This window comes from Paralichthys olivaceus, chromosome 7 (assembly GCF_024713975.1).
Source record: "Paralichthys olivaceus isolate ysfri-2021 chromosome 7, ASM2471397v2, whole genome shotgun sequence".
NCBI classification, from domain to species: Eukaryota; Metazoa; Chordata; class Actinopteri; order Pleuronectiformes; family Paralichthyidae; genus Paralichthys; species Paralichthys olivaceus.
The window spans coordinates 10,338,076-10,359,990 of record NC_091099.1 but is presented as its reverse complement, the minus strand read 5'-3'; the positions used below and the strand labels follow the sequence as shown (position 1 = coordinate 10,359,990).

Here is a 21,915-nt window from a genome sequence, read left to right as displayed (position 1 = left end):
TGCTGCACTCATTCAAACACTGTGGCAATGAAGAGCTTTTATTTGAAATGAGTTCTATACAACACAGCAGAATACCACAGACTCGTTCACACTTAAAAAAAAAATGTTAATTGAATGATCTTTCAGTACAAAAACCACTGATCGTCAATAAACTGAAATTATAACATTATTTTCTCTCTCTCTTTCTATTTCTAACTGACTCTCTGTCTAGTTTTCGTAAATATTTCCCTACAAAAGAAATCACTTCGCTCAGTGTGTACTTAAAGGTCCAGTGTGTAAGATTTGGGTGAAAGGGATCTATTGTCAGAAATTGAATATAAAATAATGTGTTTAATCTAAATTGTACAAATTGTTTTCTTCACCCTAGAATGGGCCCTTTATATTTAAATGCTATATATTCACATCGGAAGTGGTTCCTCTTTACGGACGTCGCCATGTTTTATACAGTAGCCCAAACTGGACAAACCAAACATCCTTTGAGTTTTCATGACAACTGAAGGTTCTCCTTCATGAGTGGAAAGGGAGGGTGAGTTGAGATGTCACTTAATTCTACACACTGAACCTTTAATACTGTGCTTCCAATAATAATGACAAACCCAAAGTTTCAGTTTCATTACCAATGCTGAGAAATAAAAAGGGTCAGCGGGGTGTGTGAGGCAGTCGGCACTGCTTCCAGTCAGCGCTGTAGGATGCACAGTGTTTATAATCCAACACACTTCAGTGATGTTTGTGAAGGCACATAAAATAATCAGGCTGGAGCACAACACATCAACGCTCCTGTAAAACTGAGGCCACCATATTTTTTTCTCAGACATTTATCAAATGCACATATGTCTATGTATATCTGCACATCTAGAGTGTTAAATACTGCCTTTCTTTGCAACATTTACAAGTTGTAATTATTTGACTGCAGGTTGGTCAGTACTATGCAGAAGCTGGTATTCATCTTAACTGTGCCAATCTACTGTATTTACCTTTAATTTAATAGTCATGCTTGCAAAAGTTGAGATATGTACAAATGAAAGGAGGTTTAAGGCAGGACTATTTCAGTGTGGTGACTGGTTTGCAGCATTACAGTGTTAGTTGTGCTTAGAGACGATACCATAAAGTGACAGTTGTGCGGTGACAGTAGTTTTGCTTCCGATGTGTCTAAACAGTTCACAAAAAAATAATCTGTAATAAAAATATTCACAAACGCGTAGATACTCCTCTTCAAAATGTCTCGCAGAATGACATCACGTCACTGTGGGACTTCCTGTGAAGAGCCAACTTCCCCAGTACTGGCTTTCCAGATAACCAACCAACACTGTGTGCACGGCCAATTAAATATTCAAGATGTCAGACTAAAAAAAGGATCTTTACGGTGCAGAGGCAGCACACTGAGGGAACCCATCCAGGAACACATTTTCTCTATTGCCTGCCGATGGTTGGTAAAAATATAAAATCTTAAATACACTTTGGCACTCTTCAAGCCCACTTCAAGAAGTCATGAATGCGGAAGAGATCAACTGTGCATCCTGGGGTCGCTGCTGGTGATGGTTCTATCTGTTGACCAGATCTGAGCCCTGTGTGGCGCAAACAACGTAGTGAGGGGTGCTGTTGTCCGTCACGTGGGAGCTCGGGCTGTTGCCGTTAGTCGGATTGCTCGCGTGACCGCAGGGTGGATTACAGGTGTTTGGGAGTGTGCGTAGGTACTCTGCGTGGACAGGCTTGTGGCTCTGCAGGACCCTGATGGCTTCGTCCACCTTGAACCACTTCCTCTTTCGTCCTGCAAGAACATGAAAGAAATGACATGTTGTCAGTATGTGGATGAAACTGAATGACAGGCACAAGTTTGTTGTTTCACTCAATGACAAAACAAAGCTTGGACTGCTCAACTGTGCACTCGAATGAAAGGTGAGTGAAGTCTGGACATTTTTCAAACTTTGCCATAAAAGCAGGAGAATGTCCGGATCAGAACAAAAGAACAATATCCAGACAATTCAGACAAGGGAGTTGTGCTGGTGGCAGGAAATCAAGATTTATTTCTGCTGCATAAATCACATGTTTTTCACTGAAAACTCTTGAATGCCAAGTTGAAATCTTTGTCGGTATCTTCTGCATGTAATCTCTTCTTTCTCATCCTGAGATATTTGTATAAGTTTGGATTTTTTTTAGTTTGCCTCCATTGCATACATATCATCAACACACCCACTCGCTGGCTTTGAATACATGGAAAATATCCTGACTTAAGTGAAGCTTATGTCTGCTCACTGTAGAAGTCAGAACTTACTACACTGCAATATTATACAATACAATTATACAATATTATACCATGCAGTCAAACATTAAGTGCAGCACATTCAAGGTGTACTTAACAAACGTTTCTAAAAATAAAATAAAAATCTTTCCAGTTAATCATCAGCTGTGAGTTAATTATTCATGATCTGTTCAAATCCAAACAGCATAATTAGCTGTGGCCTGTGATAATCAGGCAGTGGTGTGAGAGGAGGAGGATTCACACACTTTATGTTGACACCCTGAACTACACCATGGCCTCTCAACAGGAGGGGGTGTTGAATAAGACCGGCAGTGCCGAACCCTTTCCGCTCAGTCTCAGCCCTCGCGCAGGGCAGGAGAGGACAAGTAGGGAGGGGGCTGTGGTGAGCGGTGATAACTGGAAAACAACTGGGCACAGCAAACACTCCTCCCCCATGTGAAAAGGCTGAACTCTATTTCTGTAGGTGAAGGGAGTAAATGATCACGACTGCTTCTTCCTGGACCAGTAAGAAATAGTTTATGTTCTGAGTCCCTAAGGAAACGTACATTTAAAAAGGCCAAACACATTCTAAACAATTAGTGGTTACTATTTTTGGGCAGTATCTTTTTCTTTGTTTTGCAACTTATTATTATTTACATTATTGTTTATCTGCTGAGGATTTCCTCAATGAGCCGATTAATGTTTTTATCTGTAAAATAAAAAAAACTGTTAATATTGTTTAATATTCAGTTATTGTCACATAAAACCAAGAAAAGCAGCAAATCTTCATAAATGAGAAACTGAAACCAAACAATGTTTGTTTAAAATGAAATGACAAATTACAAGTCACAGACTTATCAACTGTTGATTTTGATATTCTCCACTATAACTAATCATGAGTAGTAAATATATGTATACACACACAAACATATATACACATACATTAATCCTTTTCTCCTGATTTTTGGTAGAAAATATACAAAATGAGCGGCACATGAGCAGTGGCAGTTAATTGAATACCCGCTAAACTAAAGGAAGACAAACTGTTGCTAAAGTCTGAAACCCTGTCTGTGTAAACACCACATGTCAGGTGGTTTGACTTCATCGATAAGCATGTGGCCCAGTTTCTCAGCTTACAAACTGATGACCGCAGGCCCAGACAGACTTTCTGAATAGTTCTTCTTTCTTCAGATTCAGTTAGTCACTTCAATCTGGGCATAATCTAGAATACTGCTTCACAGCCTTTGTTGTTATTTCCTGGTGATCAGTGAATATGCAGCTTGGTGATTGTGTAGAGAAATATTATGACCTGAGCTTAGCATTTCACCAACAAGGGCAAGGAAGAGGAAGATTGCATGGTATGAAACATACATTTGAATATCAACATATTTGTTGGACCTACATGACATGTACTTTGTGTTTTAGTGAGACACACTAAGTGAGTGTAAGTAATCTCCTCAGAGCATCTTTAATTTCCCTCTGTGTGGTAGATTTAAGAGCCTCAGTTACTTGCTAAATAGAAGAAAACAATTAAGTGGAACTCTTCTTATGTGACTTAGAGGACACAAAAACAAAAAACTTCTTGAAAACATAAATAAGGATAATCTTGTCCCAGAGATCAAATTTTATTAACTCAATCCAATTAAGTCAATTTGAACGGGCCAATGGAGGAAGTGTCTGCAAGCTGTGTTTTAGGTCTGTGTAAAAGATCCATGAAATATTGTATAGTCTTCTGCTTATTTCCTGTAAATGAGTAATCTTTTTTTATTATTGCAATATGACACAATGAGACAAACATACCAATGTTGACAGAGTCCTCCCAGGCCTCCAGCGTCTCCGTCACAATGAGGGTGTAGACGTACGTCCTGTGCTTTCTGTCCTGATTGTGCTGCAATGGTTTAGATGAACACAGGACTTCAGATCAGTGTCAAAGCATGCAAAGCTTTTATACAAAAAACTGTGATTTACTGCGCCGCTTCTTTCACAGAAACATCGTGAACTTGACATATTTATAAAGGCATACTACGCATAGCAGTGGAGTTAACAGTCGACACAGTATTTTAAACAGTGTTAAATATTTTTATATGACCACCACATGAGAATTTATTAGTTTTCCATGACAGTTTAACAAGCTCACCTCAAATATCCCAAGTAGTCTGCCAAGCTTCCCCTTCACACCGGCCTGTACACACATGTAGAAAATGTATCTAGAGTGATTCAATACATTTACAAGTCAATGACGACATTGTTGTTTCACCAGTTCCGTACTGTGATGTCCAACATGACACTGTTCTACTTCTGGTGATATTTTCCAGCACTTTTGTCAATCAGGATCTTAGATTGCATTAATAGGATTGCAAAAATCTCACACGTGCACAAATTAAAACTCTCACATGGACGTGATGTTGGCTGATGTGCCGAATTTGACAGTGGCGTATTAACACATTACGTTTTTGACTTGTTAGCTCGCCACCCGAGGTTGGTTTGCAGCTCATCTATATTCAGATACATGTCTGGTCTGGGAAGCACAGGACGCTGGGTAACTGGAAACCCTTCCCAAATGTCACTGCCATACTTCAAAGCTGTCAGCACATGAGGCAGAAGCCCACAGCTCACTCCACTGTGGACACGTACTGGCCAACAACCAGCAACGCCTTCACAAAACCACAGAACTACTAAGTGGTCATTTATGCATCGCCAGCAAATTTTCTATCCATCATCTGGATCCAGCTCAGGAAGCGTCTCACACTGAACAGTGACAACAACTGACAAGAATTTCTGCTAATGACTTTCAGGGCCTCTAGCTAATGAAAATGAAGACAATAAATACTTTTTTTAAATTACTGAATCATTAAGTAAGATGACACATGGCATGTTCATGACCGTGAAGTTTTTGCTTGTGTTATGTGAACCTCAAAGGTTTTTTTAAGAATGCAATGTGCCTCAATAAGGAGCATTTTTCAAAATATAGTAAATGATGTGTGTCTTTGCTCAAAGCTATAGAGCCAACAGTAAACAAGGAATGACCTAAATGTGCACCTCACTGAATTGGGAATTGTGTATGGAGGCTGGACATATAATTGGCCCCTCTAAGTAAATTGTGGCCCCTTTATGGCCCTTGATCCACCACTGCTTCAGCACCAAACCTCAGTGCAATCCCAAAAAGAGAATGAGCACAACAACACAAGGCTCCTGCTCTTAACTGCATTATCCTGAAAGAGTTTTAGAAATGAATAAATAAAGCTTTGATAAATTATCACTCTCAAGTTAATTCCAAGTCTCTGAAATATGATTTCCTGACATGGGTAAGGTTTTAACTTGCTGTTTGTGTGTGAGCGCACCTCTTCATACACCTCCCTGACGGCTGCACCACAGGGCTCCTCCTCGGGCTCCATTCCTCCTCCCGGCACAATCCACTGGTCTGGGTGTCGACTGCTGCTCACCAGCAGCACCTGCCAAAGAAGAGGCATCTGTCAGGTCCCTGCTGCCGAGCTCAGGGTGCCAAAAATTGTGTCGGGGACACATGGAGCTTCTCTTTCCTTTTCTCGGTGGTGGTGGTGGATCATGTTTGTGGTGGTGGTGCATCATGGACTGTGATTACAACAAAACTGCTTGATATACAATATGCCTGCTCACATATTCTACCTTTACTGGCAATAACTCCTCCATTTCATTTGTCAGGGTTAGGGTTCCTGCTCCCTTCATCTCTATCAGACATTTTCTTATGTATAAATACTATAAACACCTTTCCACAAGTCTAAAAACTGTTTCTTCTAAGCAATGTTGTATTTTGCTGATGTTCTCAGTTACACGCTGCACTTCTGTCGTCCTGGGAGAGGGATCCCTCACATGTGGCTCTCTCTGAGGTTTCTTCCTTTTCCCCCGCTGTTAATATGGTTCTTTCTGTAGTTTCTCCTTCCTGTTGTTGAGCGTTAAGGACAGAGGATGTCACATCTAGTTAAGCCCTATGAGACAAAGTGTCATTTGTGACTATGGGCTATACAGATCAAATTTGATTGATTGATTGGTGCCGTTCATTGACAGGACGAGTAGCGAACATCTCGCATTTCATTCCAGTTATTCACTTAGTTTGTTCATCGCAACACGAGTGTGGAAGAATGTGAATGAGAGTGATTCATGTGATTTGTCATCAATCAACATGTTGTTAAGTGTTTCCACATTATAAGTAATGACTGATCAAAAACAACACATTACAAGTATAGAAAGTATTAGATTTGGTATAATATGCATATGAAACTTCTAATTTCCAGCCCATCAGGTATACAAATAATGCAAAAATGAAATATTATCATGAACAACAAACTTAAATCAAATGACGTTAACTTCTGACAAAATCATCAACATAATCTGAAACAACAACTTCAGCAACTCACTATGTTTACCTGACCGCAAACACATGCAGTCTGGTCTTTTTTCAGAATGGCGGCACCTCCGGAGAAGCAGTCATTTGACCTCAAACCCCATCTGGCATCATGCTGACTCACATTAAGTTCACATGTGAATACTTTCTGCATCCTGCCTTCAGCTCACTAGACACATGCAGCCACTATGTTCAGCAGCACAAAGATAGTGTAAATACATGAATGTACATGGGTGTGACGAAATGTGTTCTCTGACTCTGTTGCTGCATTTACAAACTCTCTGGTGGCCATATGACTCGTTCTTAACACAGACAACTGTCAATATTTATGTAGGGTTAACAGGTCAGGATAGAAGGTATGAGTGAGATATCACATTCAGTGACCTGCAGTAGCTGCTGACTCACTTAAACCTGCTGAGTTAGAGCTTTCCCCTCTTAAGTGGGAGATAGAAACATGAATTATGATGCATTCAAATGTTCACATTGTATTTTTTTATTTTTATGGACAGTAATATAAAAATGCAGAACATAGAGTAGATAAGGATGCATAAATCAATCCTGCACCTTCCTGCTTTAATTCCTTATCGTAGCAGACCCTAAATAATACTAAGTAAACCTAGAATTCACAGCCTATGACAACTTGTCTGTCTGTGCCCCTGCACTGTAGAAACACTGGCTGCTGTCGAACAGACACAACACACACACATGCATGCGCAATTTCACACAAACACCACGTGGAACACGTAGGCAGCTACTCGTACACACACTCGCAGCCAAAAGGCTTTTCAAAAACAACTGGATCAGCAGTTGCTTTTCTGTATGAAAACAAAGGAGCTTATAGCAGAGAAGGTTAATGACCCCGACAGGAACTAGCACACCTCCCTGAGGGTTCAGAGTGAGGGTGATCATTGAGTCGGGACATCTACATCCGCTTTAGGGCAATCAACCCTGATCACTATCCAGCTCAAGAGCCTATGACGGATGTTACACCCTGAATAAGATAAACAAATCAGGTATCATGAGGAAAAAGCCTAATGGAAGCTCCAACTATTTCAGAATATCATTTTTATTAGTCCCGTGACTTCTGACACTGATGACACTGATACTTTCTGTATAATTTTCAAGTCTGTTCAATATAGTTTAGTGGCTATTAGCAGAAACACTCTGGTGAAATATATTGACTGTTTTACAGTCATGTCGACAAGATCAATAATTAATCATCATTTTATTTACTAATGCTTTTACATTTCATGCTTTTACATTCCGTCACTATTTTTATGCATATTTGCCATATGTTCTTTCCTCCTGTCCCCCTGGACTCCAGCTGACATGTTGAGGAAGTGACTATAAACCAGGTATGCAGACTGGGTGGATAGTTTACCACATAAAGTGAGTGTGGCACACAACGCCAGAGCAGATCATCCTCCTCTTCCATTGCAATCAACAACAATCAACGTGACTTTCAGCACAGACGTCACAGAAGAATAGCAGAGCGAGAGAGATAGAGAAAGAGACACCATGATGACAAGAGAGAAAGAGAGAGAGGGAGGAGCACTGTGAGGGCACTGGGAGCAGGAAAGAAAATCTGTCAGGGGACAGCTAGTGCCTGCACCTTGTTTCTAAAAATTGCAGCTGATAGGTCACTTGGTGTTTCGCACACAGTGTAACACTCAACCCCCCGACAACCCCACTCCCCCTATCACATGTGAGATGGCCTGCCGTCACTAGGCAGACACGTTGTGCTCTAGGACACCCATCTGCTCCCAGTCTACTTTCATATGAGCCAACAACAAGTCATCAAGCCTAATAAAAATCCAAATAACATCAGAGGTTCTAGAAAGTGGCTGCAGTAATCTTTACAGGTTTATTTTAGGATTGAGTGAGTCCAACAGATTACAACCTTTATAATGTCAGTGGTGTCAGAGTTAATTACTTATTATTTCACTTTCTCATTAGCCACACAAGCCTGTTATCTGGTGTGACCACTTTCATATTAATGAGAGAACACACAGCATTTGATAGTGAACTACAGAAATCCCTACATTAAGGTTGTGAGGTTACATGAGGTTGTGCTTTCACTGCTGTCTGACTGTTTGTCTATTAGAGGGAGATTATGTAAAAACTACTGAACTGATTTTATTGAATTGGAAGGATGGGACATGGCCAAAGAGGAACCCATTAACTTTTGATTAAGGCTTCTTTTCCACTTTCCTAACATTGACTTCCAACAGTTTGTCTCAAGCTGATCTGGATGAACAAAATCAGGCATATTTAGGGGACTAATAATCTGAGTGTGTGCAATTTGGTGCAGCTTGATTGACTTTACAGGGCCTGTTGGGTCAGCGTAGGTATGTGATCTACTGAGTTCCATTCTAGTTAAAAGGGTAACAACTTTGAGTGGGTGTTTCCTGTCTCTGCTAAAGTTTCTTAAATACAGACTCCAATCATACTGTGGTTTAGCACAACCAAAACCAGAACTAAACATGGGATGTAGTGCAGGAGCTGCAAGTGATCAACCGTGGCACGTGTAGATATGGAAATGCTCCTGTGCGTCTCCACATCAGCTGATGTCACTGTGTGTAAGTGTGCATGTGTGAAGATTTTATAGTGACAGGTGGTAATTACAGGACATATATTTGTATAATCACATGTAATGTTAGACCTATAAATGCATCTGCAGTTAACACTGGATGTCATGAGCTACACTCTTGAGTGTCACTGACAGTATTTCAGCCTCCACAGCTTCTACCTGGACACAGCGAGGTGGCCTCGTCTTCATGAGTTATGACTTATCTGGAATTCCTCCTGGACAGGAAATGAAAGTGATGGGTCTCCTGCTGGCTGCTGGTTACTGCAGTTGCCAGGTTATGAGACCCCCCCTTGTTTAATAGGTCAAATATTTGGCCCCTCAGCCAAGTTACGCTCACCTCAACTAACATCACACAAGTGAATGAACCCTCACACACACACAGAGACAATATTCAACCTCAGACTACTTCACGTGTGTGACACGTCTGTTAAATTGTGCTGATAGTTGCAGCTGTATCAAAATGTAAAGGATGTGAGTAAATGTTCTCTCCACACACACACACACACACACACACACACACACACACACACAGGACACTGCATAGACATCGTTGTGGACATCCTAACCAAAACTTTAACCTTAACCTCAACCAGGATCTCTGAATTTATATTTCTATTATATCTAAAGAGATAACAAAATTAGTACACACACAACCAGTTCTGTCCCTATGACTTATTTACATTGATTTCATGCACACACTCTAATCTTAACCATATCAATTAACTCTAACCTAATGTAACCTTAACATAACCTCAACCTAAATCTTAATACAAATGCACATAGCCTTAACCTAATCCAAACCTCAATTTACATAAACCCTAACCTTAACCCAACACCTTAACTTATTCTTACCTGAATCGAACCTTAACCTAACCATTACCTTAAACCTAACCTAAAATGTACCTTAAAACACGTCTTCACCTTAAACTTTCATAAGTTACATGATGGGGAATCTGATTTTTAGCCCCACAATGAGGAGAAGTCCCTAAAATGTGACTGTGTGGACAGATTCAGGTCTCCACCATATGAGTGATACCTGGATATAACACACACACACACACACACACACACACACACACACACACACACACACACACACACACACACACACACACCCTCACCTCGTCCTCCTGGTCGTTTCTGAAACACAGACACGCTGCCCTCCTCTTGAAGCCCTCTCCGTCGTACGTCCTGGTCTGGTTGGGTTTAAACTTCATCATAAAGGTCCACAGTCTTCGTCCAGCGCCAGCAAACGTTAAAGTTAAAGAAACGAAGTTGCGAACAGAGAAGATCTGACTTCAACAGACGCTGAAGAAGAAGAAGAAGAAGAAGGAGGAGGAGGCGGTTGTCTTCTCGGCGGGAGCAGCGTGGTGTCTCCGCAGTTTGTCCCCAGACTGAGCCTCTTCACACGGTCTGAGTGAAGAAGAAGAAGAGACAGAGCCTCTGTTCATTCATTCATCTCTGAGCTCCGACACCACGTCCCTCTGTCCCTCTGCATGTGTGTGTGTGTGGATATATAGAGTCAGTGTCCACCATGGCGGAGCAGAGCCGCTGTCAGCCACACACACTCTCTCTCTCTCTCTTACTCACATCTGTGCTGGGTGAGCTGCCACCAGCTGACCTGAGAGCTGCACACACTCACACACTCACACTCACACTCTCTCTCACACACACACACACACACACACACACACACACACACACACACACACACACACACACACACACACACTTTACTCATGTCCTTCCTTGTAAAACAGGCCCATTGTAACATTGGCAGGAGAAGTGAATGAAGTAAATAAAAATTAATGTCGATATTGATGATCATTATTATTATTATCAGACATCAGCTGGTTAAAAACTGATCAGTCTTCACCTTAGTGATGCATTTAATGCTGCTTTGAAGATCATTTCATTTTAAGGCAGTTGAAGTCTATTTGTTGTTTTAATCCCAGTACTAAAATGATGCATGAATACATTTGTGATCAACTTCCTAAAACAAACCCCTACATTTCATCCTCTATCACAGGTTTTGTAACCCCGTAGAAGAGCATTATCTCTTTTGGAGATACATACAAATAAAATGTAGAGCTTATTGAATGCATGAATTAGATTTGTGCTACATTACATTTGACATTTTGTTATTTGAATTGTTTAAAAGTTTGGCCATTGCTTTTTGTTGCATATTCCACCTGTAGTATGGCTTACTTGATTTATATGTTCTCATGTTTGCTCCATTTCTCATAATATCTGAAAGGAAACATAAGGCCATTCCCGGCTGATTTAAGGTCAAATAAGCATTGAACTCCAGCTTCAAACCACTGTCAGAGCAGGGACGCAGCCTGGTGGTAAAACTCAGTAGTGAGCTTCTTCTAATGAAGTGCGTGAGGCCTGAAATGTGTTGCTGCTGAAGGTACAAGTTACAAAGCTCAGGCCGGTGTCCCTCTAGTGGATGTCATCCACTCTGCATCCAGCCTTGTTCAAATGTGACAATGTGTCAGTGTGTTGACTTTGTAGAATGTTAAGACCACAGACATCTGGTAGCACAACAAGAGAGAACTCCAATGATGCTGATCCAGATCCAAAGCAACACTAATGCATCATGAGATTCAAAAGGTTTGTGAAAAGTCAAGGACCAAATAATTAATAAGCATGAAGATACAATTAGTTGGATGATTCTGTGGAAGAGGACCAGCTCCACATATAAAGTATAAGTCCTCATTCTAAAGTGATGAAAACAGAATTCTTAATTTCACGTGATTATACTCTAATTCCACACTGGATTTGGAAGAGTACTTTATATAAGTACTTATTGCATCACAGGATTTGCTCATGAGCTTTCTGACCAAGGTCACAAAATCCAACCTGTAAGCCATCCCTACAAACAAAAAAATACAACATACATCAACAGTAGGTTTCACACTTGCCTTGTCTTCCATGTCTTCCCCATCAAGAATCCCACACAGGTAGCTGTTTATTAATCAATAGATTTTATTTACAGAACATAAAAGTATGCAGTTGAACTGTTCAGTTTAACCCCCCCCCCCCAGATGAATAGAGAGAAAGAATTTACAGACAGTGAAATGAATACAGACTTTTCAGCCTAAGACCAACTACGACCATCACGAGTCACAACTGCCTTCCCCGATCATTTGGAGTTTGATCCCGCAACTACTCAGCACTATGTCCCACACAGGTCAGCCCCGCAACACCCACTGAACTTATCAACAAACAACAGCTCACGTGTAATCCCTGCCTTATGAAATAAATGCCAATGGAAAAAATAGACCACAGTCTTGTAGAATTAGACTGAGGTGACACACAGGGGAAACAAGCTGAGGAGTTAGTATGGCATAAGAAAGATTCACAAATAAAAGGCTGGATATGGTAGTAAAACATACACTATGAGCTAAAACTAAGAGTCCTCAATGTCCTTCACACCCTCCACATTCAATCTCACCTTCCCCAAGATTACATCCAGGTCTACAGAGTGTTTGAAGGTTAATGTGGCAGGCTGAGTATATATATATATTTTTTTAGTCATTTTATTTTTAACTTAATAAAGCAAGCTGTGACTTAAAGAAGAAGCATGATTATAATTACTTATGCGTCCTGCTGCATCACCTTCACAGGACGAAACTCTGGTCTGAGTGTCTACAGTAGGTTAGTAGCGGTTAGCTGCTTTTAATAAACAAACAGCAGCACAACAAAACAAAGATCCTTAAAAGGAAAAAAAAAGTAGACAAACATAAAATGTATATCACATTAACCAAATCTATCCAGTCTCTCCTTCACCCATCCCATCCCAGACACAGAATACCCTCTCCCCCTAAACGTGCATGTTTGAGCACAGTTGGTAAAATCCTCCCCCCAAAAAATGAATGGGTGAAGAAAGCCAGGTGAGAAGATGTAAAACCTCTGCCCATGCATTTCAACAGTAGTGGGTTAGGACAAAGACAAGCCATTTCATCTCTAGTGTGCATTCAAATCACCAGTTGTCTGCAGTTTTTTTCCTTTACGTTATTGATGATTATTCTATAATAGACGTGTATATGTGTGTATTTATTTTAGAGATATTTATTTCGATATTTATTCATGTGAGACTGTGTCCTTTAAATGCAAATGAAGTAGGAAGAGGTCTTGGCAGAACATGAGGAGTTGGGTTCACACTTGTCTTCCACTTGTGTCTCCACTTGTCAGGCTGCTCTACACTTTATTCTTGTGTCCAGCATAAAGCATGGTCCATTCCCTGGCTGTAGAGAGGGAAAAACAAACAAGCAAAATAAGAACACAAACTGATGAAAGTTGACTGCTCTGAAACACAGCTGATTCAAAATGGCCAAGTCAGCAGTAAAGTATATTGGAAAGACCAACACCACCAACAAACTTTATATCTTTTAAACTTTATTGGGGAAATTGCAGTGAACTCCAAACTAATGCTACAAGTCACGAAACACATTTTAGCCTCAGGACTTCACTGTCATGGGGATTTATTTTAAAAGCCATTCAAAAAGAAAACTACCTTTTAAATAGAGTTTCACTGTTTATTAAAATGTGAGAGTGTTGCAGTTTCATCATATTTCAGTATCTGATATATTTAGTCGGGACTGGACTTTAACTTTTTATGCCTCTGCACCGGCAACATCCTGTGACCGGAGGGATTACATTTCATGTTGTCCATCCTGTTCTTGTGAACATAATCTTTCATAATGGAATTTCTTAAATTTGGCACATTCAGTTGGACTCAAGGATGTACTGCTGAGATTTTGCTGAAATGGACAGTAGACTAGACAGGAGCTGGATATAAAGTGCAGTAAACTTTGCTCTGTGTTAATAATGAAGTGGGTGAGGCTTGATGACCAATTTACAGCACAGTTTATTGCCATTCACACACAGTGCATCTATTGGCAGCACTTTTTTCTAGTCGGGGTCCAAGGACACTGGGATCAAACCGTTGACCTTCTGGTAAGAGGACGACCACTCTACCCCCCCCAGTTAGTTCTCACCTGTTCCTATGGCTTCAGCTTCGTTGGACTTCCACCTCTCTGCAACATCATTTGCAAGAGGATCATCAGGGTTTGGAGCGCTTAGTAACGCCTGGATCGATAGCAGCACTGTGCGAATCTGCAGAGCTGGTGACCATTTATCTGGGAAAAAATTAAAAAAATGGATATTAATGGGACTTAAATAGTGAAAAAGATAAGCAAAGGGAAAATTGAGTGTAATGTGATGAAATTAGAGTAAGAAAGAGTAAAAGAAAAAGCACAGGAATAGTTCATCTATTTAAAGCCGCTGGAGTTGTGAAGTGACAGTGGTGATACACAAACTATTGTGGCTAGAAGCTCCATTTTAGGGTAAAAAGTGTAACACAAGAGGCACTTGATGTTTTGGATAAGCTGAAATTGGTAAGTCGCTCATAGACCAAACATCAAGAGCACAATACATAGAATGCTTTCCTACAGTCACAAGCCTGAATCACCAATGCCAATGCAAAGTACCTATTAAAGCTGCTTCGGAAGAAACACATTCTGTCAAGTGTGATCGTAACTATCTGAGGAGGAATATGTGTATATTAAAGCAACTGTTTTACTTTAAAATAGCAGCGTCATAATGAGTTTCATAGTTCACCGTGCTTCTGGTGATAAGGTATGATCTCCTGTGAGAAGCTTGGAACTGATTGATAAGCCGTTTTCAGATATGAACTCTGGGTAAAATCCGGAGAATTGACTACAGAGTTGACCAAGAACCTGTCTTTCACACAGCTGCATCTGATGAATCAAGCGGGGGATCCCTGCTACGTTTCACACATCGGATTCTCCTGGATTTCTACAGAGTCCAGCGCATGTCTGAAAGCAGCTTTAGTGTTGCTTTAAGGTTAAACGCACTGTATAGCACACATAACAGCTGGAGACGTGATAAAATCGGGTTCTATGTCTCACAAAAGGTCATGCAACACAATCTTCTAGGTGCCTGAGCAGTAGCAGTGACATTAATGTGCTGACTTACCTTTCAAAATGTCAAGGCATATTCTTCCCAGCTTGTCGACATTGGGATGATATATTTTGGTCATGAAGCGTACTTTAGGAGCTGCCATGGGATATTCCTCTGGTAAAAAGAGTTCAAGTTTAAACAAGCCACCCTCAAATGGTGAATCCTGAGGTCCAGCAATGACCACATGGAAGTAGCGGGAGTTGCTCTCATCTGGCTCTGCCCTGATGCCTTGGACAGGCTCTACAAGCAAACGCTGAGTTTCCTTGTAAAAGAAAACAGAGAAAGAAGACACAAGATTAAATATTAGTATATGCTATTGGAAATTATAGTATTTATTGGAAAGATTGTTAAAAGCCCTATTGAGAGCTGCAAACAACTGTCATTATTGTTCTAACAACAAGGGAGGAAAGGAAGGAGGGAGGCGTTGACTGCAACAGTGACTGAATGTTGTGAATCTATGACGTATTCAAGTTTCTTTTAGAGGTGACACTCACCACAGCAGGGTTTTACCTGGCCGAAAATTAGGCGTGGTACAGTCACCTCAGGGTGTATTCATTAAAACACAACAAACTAAATTATCAACATATTACAGCCACTGCAGCCAGGCAACACCCAACTTCTGCTGACAGCCAAGTGGCCTACAGAAACGTCTCCTTCTCTTTCTCTGTGAAAGAGAAGGAGACTTGTGGTATGCAAGTTCCATACATGAGAGGAACCTAAAACAAGACAACTACAGTTTAAAGGTCCAGTGTGTAAGATTTAGGTGAAAGGGAACTATTGGCAGAAATTTTATGTAGAATAATCCTCATGATGTTTTCACTAGTTTGTTTCATCTAAATTGTATGAATTGTGGTTTTCTTTACCCCAGAAAAGGCCCTTTATATTCAAATACTTTATATTTACTCTCTACGCAGGCCGCCATGTTTTTTTACAGTCGGCCAGACTGGACAAAATAAACACCTTTTGAGTTTTTATGACAGCTGAAGGCTACCATGGGTTCTTTTTCATGTTTGGAAGGGGAGGGTGAGATGAGGAGTATTCCGCTGCAACGTGCAATTTCAACACTAGATGTCGCTAAATTCTACACACTGAACCTTTAAGACTCAACACTGTGTACTTTTCCTGTTCTATAAGGCCATGTAATACAGCCTCACCCGCTATATCACAGCTGACTAAATTGGAATAAAAAACAAAGAAATGTGTAAAACCAGTGATGTATGATGATGTATGCACAAAATAAAGCTTGTCAACGGCCACCCCTCTTGTTTTGGACCCTCTTCTCCTGAATGCCACTGGGAGTGAGATTCCTGAAATATTTCAGATAACCCACAGACAAAACCATGCAGTGAAAACACAGACAGGAGAGGGGCTCCCAGTCCCAGTCACACGCTCTAAGGGCTCAAGGGCTCGAGTCGCTGAGCACCGTTTCCCACCAACCGCCGTATCTGTGGTTTATCTTACAAACCCACCTGTGCAAACTCCTCTTAGATACCAATCATGTTCCAATGATCCTTTTTTTTTTTTATCAGCCTCAATATAAGGTATGCCCACTTCCTTTACAAAACAGGCAAGCTGTACTTTTTTTTCTATAGATGGTAAGTGAGAGTGAATTGATGCAAATATACAACATGACAGTCATCACACTGGTGGAGAAGGTAATGGTGAAGGTTCAGCTGGAGTTCCTAGGACCCAAAAATCAAGCATCAATATTGAATTGCATGAAAAGACACCTGAGACAGTTTAAACCCACATAAGAAATGTGGCAAGTTCTCCCAGATGCTTGAGTCAACCTACCTAACAAAGGGAGGTCACACTACTGATTTAATTTAGATGTATTCCTGCACCTTACTTTTGGTGCACAGAACTTCCACATTGAACTGTGCATTTGTACTGAATAATCCAGCTGTCATGGTAGAGACGTGAATTTAGAGCTCATCATGACATCACCATTCAAATAACGTGGCTTTGGGTTTGTGTGGTGCAGACAATAGATCACAATGGATCACAATGGACTGACAGCTCGTAACAACACTGAAGCACACGGTTCAATCCAGACTCCTTCAGGATCATCCACACTCTCTGGTTAGTGAGCTAACATAAACTGATGCTGCTCCAGAGTTTGATCCAGCAGACTACCACCCTGCTGTGTTAGTGAATACTTCTTCTGACCAAGTTAAGATGCTAATGTTCAGCTACTGGTTAGTACAGACAATGATTTAATAAGATTATAAAAAGGAAACTAGTTCAGAGAGCAACCATGTCATCTTCAATGCGCGTGTGGCCAGATTAAAAGTATAGAGCCGGGTGAACCAGACTAACAGGGTGTTCTTGTTTTTCCACAGCTAACACACAGCTAGCCGGGGTTTAGCTAACGTCCGTATGGAACCGTGTGTTAGCATGGTTAGCCCGGTTAGCCAGCCACTCAGTTAACAGCACAGTCTGGTCAGAAGAAGCTTCAGAGCTTCAGAGGAATATTTAGAAAAAGAAGAGCCCGACACGAAGCACATTTATCCGCCATCTTAAAACAGCGCCAGTGTATGTGAGCTCAGGAGTGAAGCGGAAGTTAATTTAGCACACTAGCGTTAGCGAGCTAGGTGCTAATGTTAGCATACAAAACTGTCCACCGGCAGAGCTTCAGCCGGAGACTTTGTGTTTAGTCTCCCGCAGAAAAGTCTCTCACACGCGCCGCTGTCTAAAGTGTGAATCATTACCTTGATGATCCTGCGCGACAGACTTGCCATCTCGTCTTAAATGCGGACTTTCAGCTCTCGGTGTCTCCTCTCCGCTGTTGGCATTGACAGCGAACACACGTCTTCCGGGTCCTGTGTGTCCTGACAGAGGATGAGGAGCAGAGCAGCAGATCACTGTCAGTGTCAAACACACACTACAAGTACTACTGCGTATACTACTGCATCTGTGTACAGACAACATGTACTACTGTACTACTGCATCTATGTATAGACAACATGTACTACTGTACTACTGCATCTATATAAACACACCATATACTACTGCATCTATGCATAGACAACATGTACTTCTGCATCTATATAAACACATCATATAATACTGCATCTGAATAAATACTTCATGTACAACTGCATCTAAATAAAGACTTCATATATAACTGCATGAGATTTTGTGTATGACTGCATCTTTACCAGAATACATTTTATATCATACAAAATGTATACTATTACATTTACAACATTAAAATAGTGACCGCAATCATTTAACACATGCAATGTTAAACAATTTGAAAACAACAAGGAGAAAAGTTATTTTCATGAGATTTTATGTCAGTTTCAATTTTCAACAGAGTCTAAATTGTCTGTCAGTGAATCTTTTGTGGTGTTTTTATCTAAGACTGCTTCTGTTGTGCTGCTCTATGTTTGAAACCAAACAAAGCGTGGATTAGACATAACACTTAAAGCTGCCTGACACAGCTACTTTTCCCTTTTGTTTTTTGCAGGTTGGAATGGCAGCTATAGATTGGAGAGAGTTTGGAGCTCCTCCCTGACGCATCTGCACGGACAAAAGCTTTGTCCTTTCTGGGGTCAGGTCTGTTACGTGGACATTAGCGGTGCAGCAGACTTGGAACCACTTTATTTGAAATTTCCGACAGAGAAGAAGAAGAAATCCAGGATGTCATTTCTGCTCCGACATCGCTCAACAGGTGGGTTTAATATTTTTGTAATGGGTTCATCTTTTAGCACAAATCTTACACAGAAATATTAATTTTAAAAAGAATTGAAAATATACAGATTTTTGTAATTTGCCTGGACAGTAGTTTAGCAATTCTCAAATTCTACAGACACTGTGGAGATTGTTAAGTTTGTTATAATTCTGAGCAATTCTCTGACCTTCTTTTAAATTTCACACAGTCATGAATTCTGCTGCAGTAACAACACAGTACGTTGCACAGGAGTGTGAAACTTTTCCTTTGCCATCTCACTCATTTCCTGAGTGCCACCACAGTTTAGCTTTTAACATCTGTCACTAGCCTTTTGTAAAATATGTGTATTACAGGCAGCAGAGAGGAAACAGCCAAGAGTCAAATCTGAGCCGCTCCCCACAAAAAATATCAAAAAGCCACAAATAGCATTATTAAGTATTATATCGTAATAGCACAAACCAATTTTCAGACACTCATCCACATTTCAATGTAATGCTCCACTTCTACTTTGCGGTGGCGTCTTTTTAGCTTTCTAACCTGCGCACCTCACCTCACCGTCCCTCTGAAATGTTCCATTGTTCAACACACACAGGAGCAGATGAACCAGCTGTTAATCTGGTCCCGTCTCTCAGTGCACAGAGAGAACAGGCAGTATCAGCCACATTACAGGGGCTGCTGCTCACACTCAGCGCCTGATTCCAGTGTGAACATCTATATTGACAGGGCTTAGACAGACTTCCTTATCAACTCAGAATATTTGTCTCTGAGACATTAAGGGTCGAGGTCAGTCTGATATAAAAGACTCAGTCTATTTAAAAGTGTTAGACTTTGGGTTTATGACATTTTCTATGAAGCAAAGTCCAACTGTGCACTGTGATATATTTTGAGTTGTAAGGAGTTTAACTAACTAACTAACTTACTGACTGACTTACTTTATTGTTGAGTAGGTTTCATTTAAGTATTTTTTGACATCTATAGCATTTTATAAGAAATAAGCAAAGGCAATAGAGAGGCCGAAGAGATTAGATAACTTTCTCTGATATATTGTTTTCTTTTCCTTTTCCCTTTATAGCAAAAGAAATATGTCTTTTCATTTTCTCGTGGGGTGTTAAACTATAAGATCAATGCTAATCTCATATGAGGCAACAATAATATACAGTCCACCAACTACAACTTTATCACCAAGAAATAAGAAAGACATAAGCACATTATGCCAGATATAACAGAAAATGGGGTTTTCGCTCTTTCATCCGATGACCTGTCAGATTCATCTTCTGAATCCTCTGGTGGTCCTGAGCAGAGAAAAGAATTTAATTTTGAACATTAAAGAAACCCTCAAATATTCTAACTCACTCAGTGATTTACGTCTGTCACCTGTAACTGTTATTTCCCTGGTTCCCTTTCTTTTAGCTCATCGGAGCGCACACTGCCTCCTGGCATGTGTATTCATCATGCTCACTTTCTCTGGACCAGTTTCTCCCCTTCTGGCTCCTCCAGTAACAACAGGTCTGCGCTCTGCTTTCTCCGCCACACAAACCAGCAGCGTGGTGGGAGGCAGGCAGAAGGCCGTGACTTTCAATAGGCTCATGGTCAACATCGGAGAGGATTTCAATCCAGACACCGGTCGCTTCCGCTGTCGCATCCCTGGGGCTTACTACTTCTCCTTCTCAGTGGGGAAGTTTCCAAAGAAAATGCTTTCTGTCATACTGGTGAAGAACGGGGAGGAGGTGCAGGCGATAGCTTATGATGACTACCGCAAGAAAGGAAGGAAAGTTCAGAGTCAGAGTGTCATGATCAGTTTGAAGGAGATGGACACAGTGTGGCTGCTTTTGCAGCAGAGTCCTCAATATGCTTTGTACAGCAATGCTGGGCCTTACATCACTTTCTCTGGTTACCTCATCTACCCTGACATCTCCACAGCCAGCTACATGAGCAACCACCTGTCCTCACCAGGCCTGTCCCACCTTCAGTGCCCTCCTCAGGCGTCAGAGCAGCCCCGCTCTGCCTTCTCTGTGGCACGGACGTCCACACTCATGGGTCAGAGCAGCAGGCAGCAGGACAAGCCACCTCTGACCTTTGATGTGGAGTATGTCAACATCGGGGGTCATTTCAACAAATCCTCAGGCCTTTTCACCTGCCGCTACCCAGGGGCTTACTTCTTTGCCTTCACTGTGGGGAAACACCCTCGTAAAGCCGTGTCTGTGAAGCTGATGACCGGGAAGGGTGAGGTGCAGGCGATGGTGTTTGATGAAGACACGTCGAAGAGGCGGGAGATGCAGAGTCAGAGTTTGCTGCTGTCTCTGCGTCAGGGAGACAGCGTGTGGCTGTACAGTCAGCAGGATGAGCGTTACGCCGTCTACAGCAACCAGGGGCGGTACACCACCTTTTCTGGATTCCTGGTTTATCCTGGGGAAGAACTTTTCACATCTCCAACCAACCAGGACAGAACTCACCTCTGAATGTCTTTTTGTCAAAAAGGAAAAGGATAAAAAAAAAAAAAAAATTTGTTTTTGCAGACAATCTGTAGGTTGTTTCTAATCTTGATCTAAATCTTGAATCTGTGGTCAGTATAGCATAAGTGCATTTACTACTTTGTTTGTATTTTATTTCCTTTTATAGTAAATAATGCCATCCCAGCTGTAATATTTATTGCCAAATTACTCCACAAGATGGTGCCATGACACAATTATGGACATTAACCAGCAGGATGGTTATTTCTGTCCTTAACGTGCAATTAGCTGTAAAACACAGAAAGAAAATATAATATGTGTGTTTATAAATACTATGAATTATTGATTACATTTATTTTGTTGATTAATTTGAGATACATCATGAGTCGTGAGTGATAGTTGTGTTTCATATGGAATTTTTTATTTTGTGGATAAACTGTATCTGTAATGGCACTTTGTGCATTTCAGGCTAATCTCAATAAATTCACACATTGTATTGGATTTATAAAGTTATCGTTGACTTTGTCGAGGTGAATTAAATGTTAAGTTAAAATTCAGTTTTCAGCACTGAAAGGACAATTGAGAGAT

At 40.9% G+C, this 21,915-nt stretch overlaps 3 protein-coding genes across 4 annotated transcripts; 1 reads left to right on the top strand and 2 right to left on the bottom strand.

Annotated features, from left to right (window-relative positions):
* Window positions 1-22: 22 nt before the first annotated feature.
* On the bottom strand, window positions 23-10,789 carry nudt4a (nudix (nucleoside diphosphate linked moiety X)-type motif 4a). Its single transcript, XM_069529010.1, has 5 exons — window positions 10,332-10,789; window positions 5,581-5,691; window positions 4,377-4,421; window positions 4,040-4,127; window positions 23-1,768 (listed from the first exon to the last, which is right to left on the bottom strand). The coding sequence occupies exons 1-5, from the start codon at window positions 10,428-10,430 to the stop codon at window positions 1,542-1,544; spliced, it is 570 nt and encodes a 189-aa protein (XP_069385111.1). The 5' UTR covers window positions 10,431-10,789; the 3' UTR covers window positions 23-1,541.
* Window positions 10,790-12,181: 1,392 nt separating this feature from the next.
* ube2na (ubiquitin-conjugating enzyme E2Na) lies at window positions 12,182-18,053 on the bottom strand. Its single transcript, XM_020079228.2, has 4 exons — window positions 17,913-18,053; window positions 15,217-15,463; window positions 14,217-14,357; window positions 12,182-13,463 (listed from the first exon to the last, which is right to left on the bottom strand). The coding sequence occupies exons 1-4, from the start codon at window positions 17,940-17,942 to the stop codon at window positions 13,417-13,419; spliced, it is 465 nt and encodes a 154-aa protein (XP_019934787.1). The 5' UTR covers window positions 17,943-18,053; the 3' UTR covers window positions 12,182-13,416.
* Window positions 17,165-21,828, top strand: c1qtnf13 (C1q and TNF related 13). 2 transcript variants are annotated; one of them, XM_020079226.2, is made up of 3 exons: window positions 17,165-17,283; window positions 18,674-18,877; window positions 20,288-21,509. In XM_020079226.2, the coding sequence occupies exons 1-3, from the start codon at window positions 17,199-17,201 to the stop codon at window positions 21,334-21,336; spliced, it is 1,338 nt and encodes a 445-aa protein (XP_019934785.2). In that variant the 5' UTR covers window positions 17,165-17,198; the 3' UTR covers window positions 21,337-21,509. The 2 variants fall into 2 exon arrangements, with proteins under 2 accessions (XP_019934785.2, XP_019934786.2); XM_020079227.2 differs by lacking the exon at window positions 17,165-17,283 and adding an exon at window positions 17,929-18,067 and having other exon boundaries at window positions 20,288-21,828.
* Window positions 21,829-21,915: the final 87 nt, after the last annotated feature.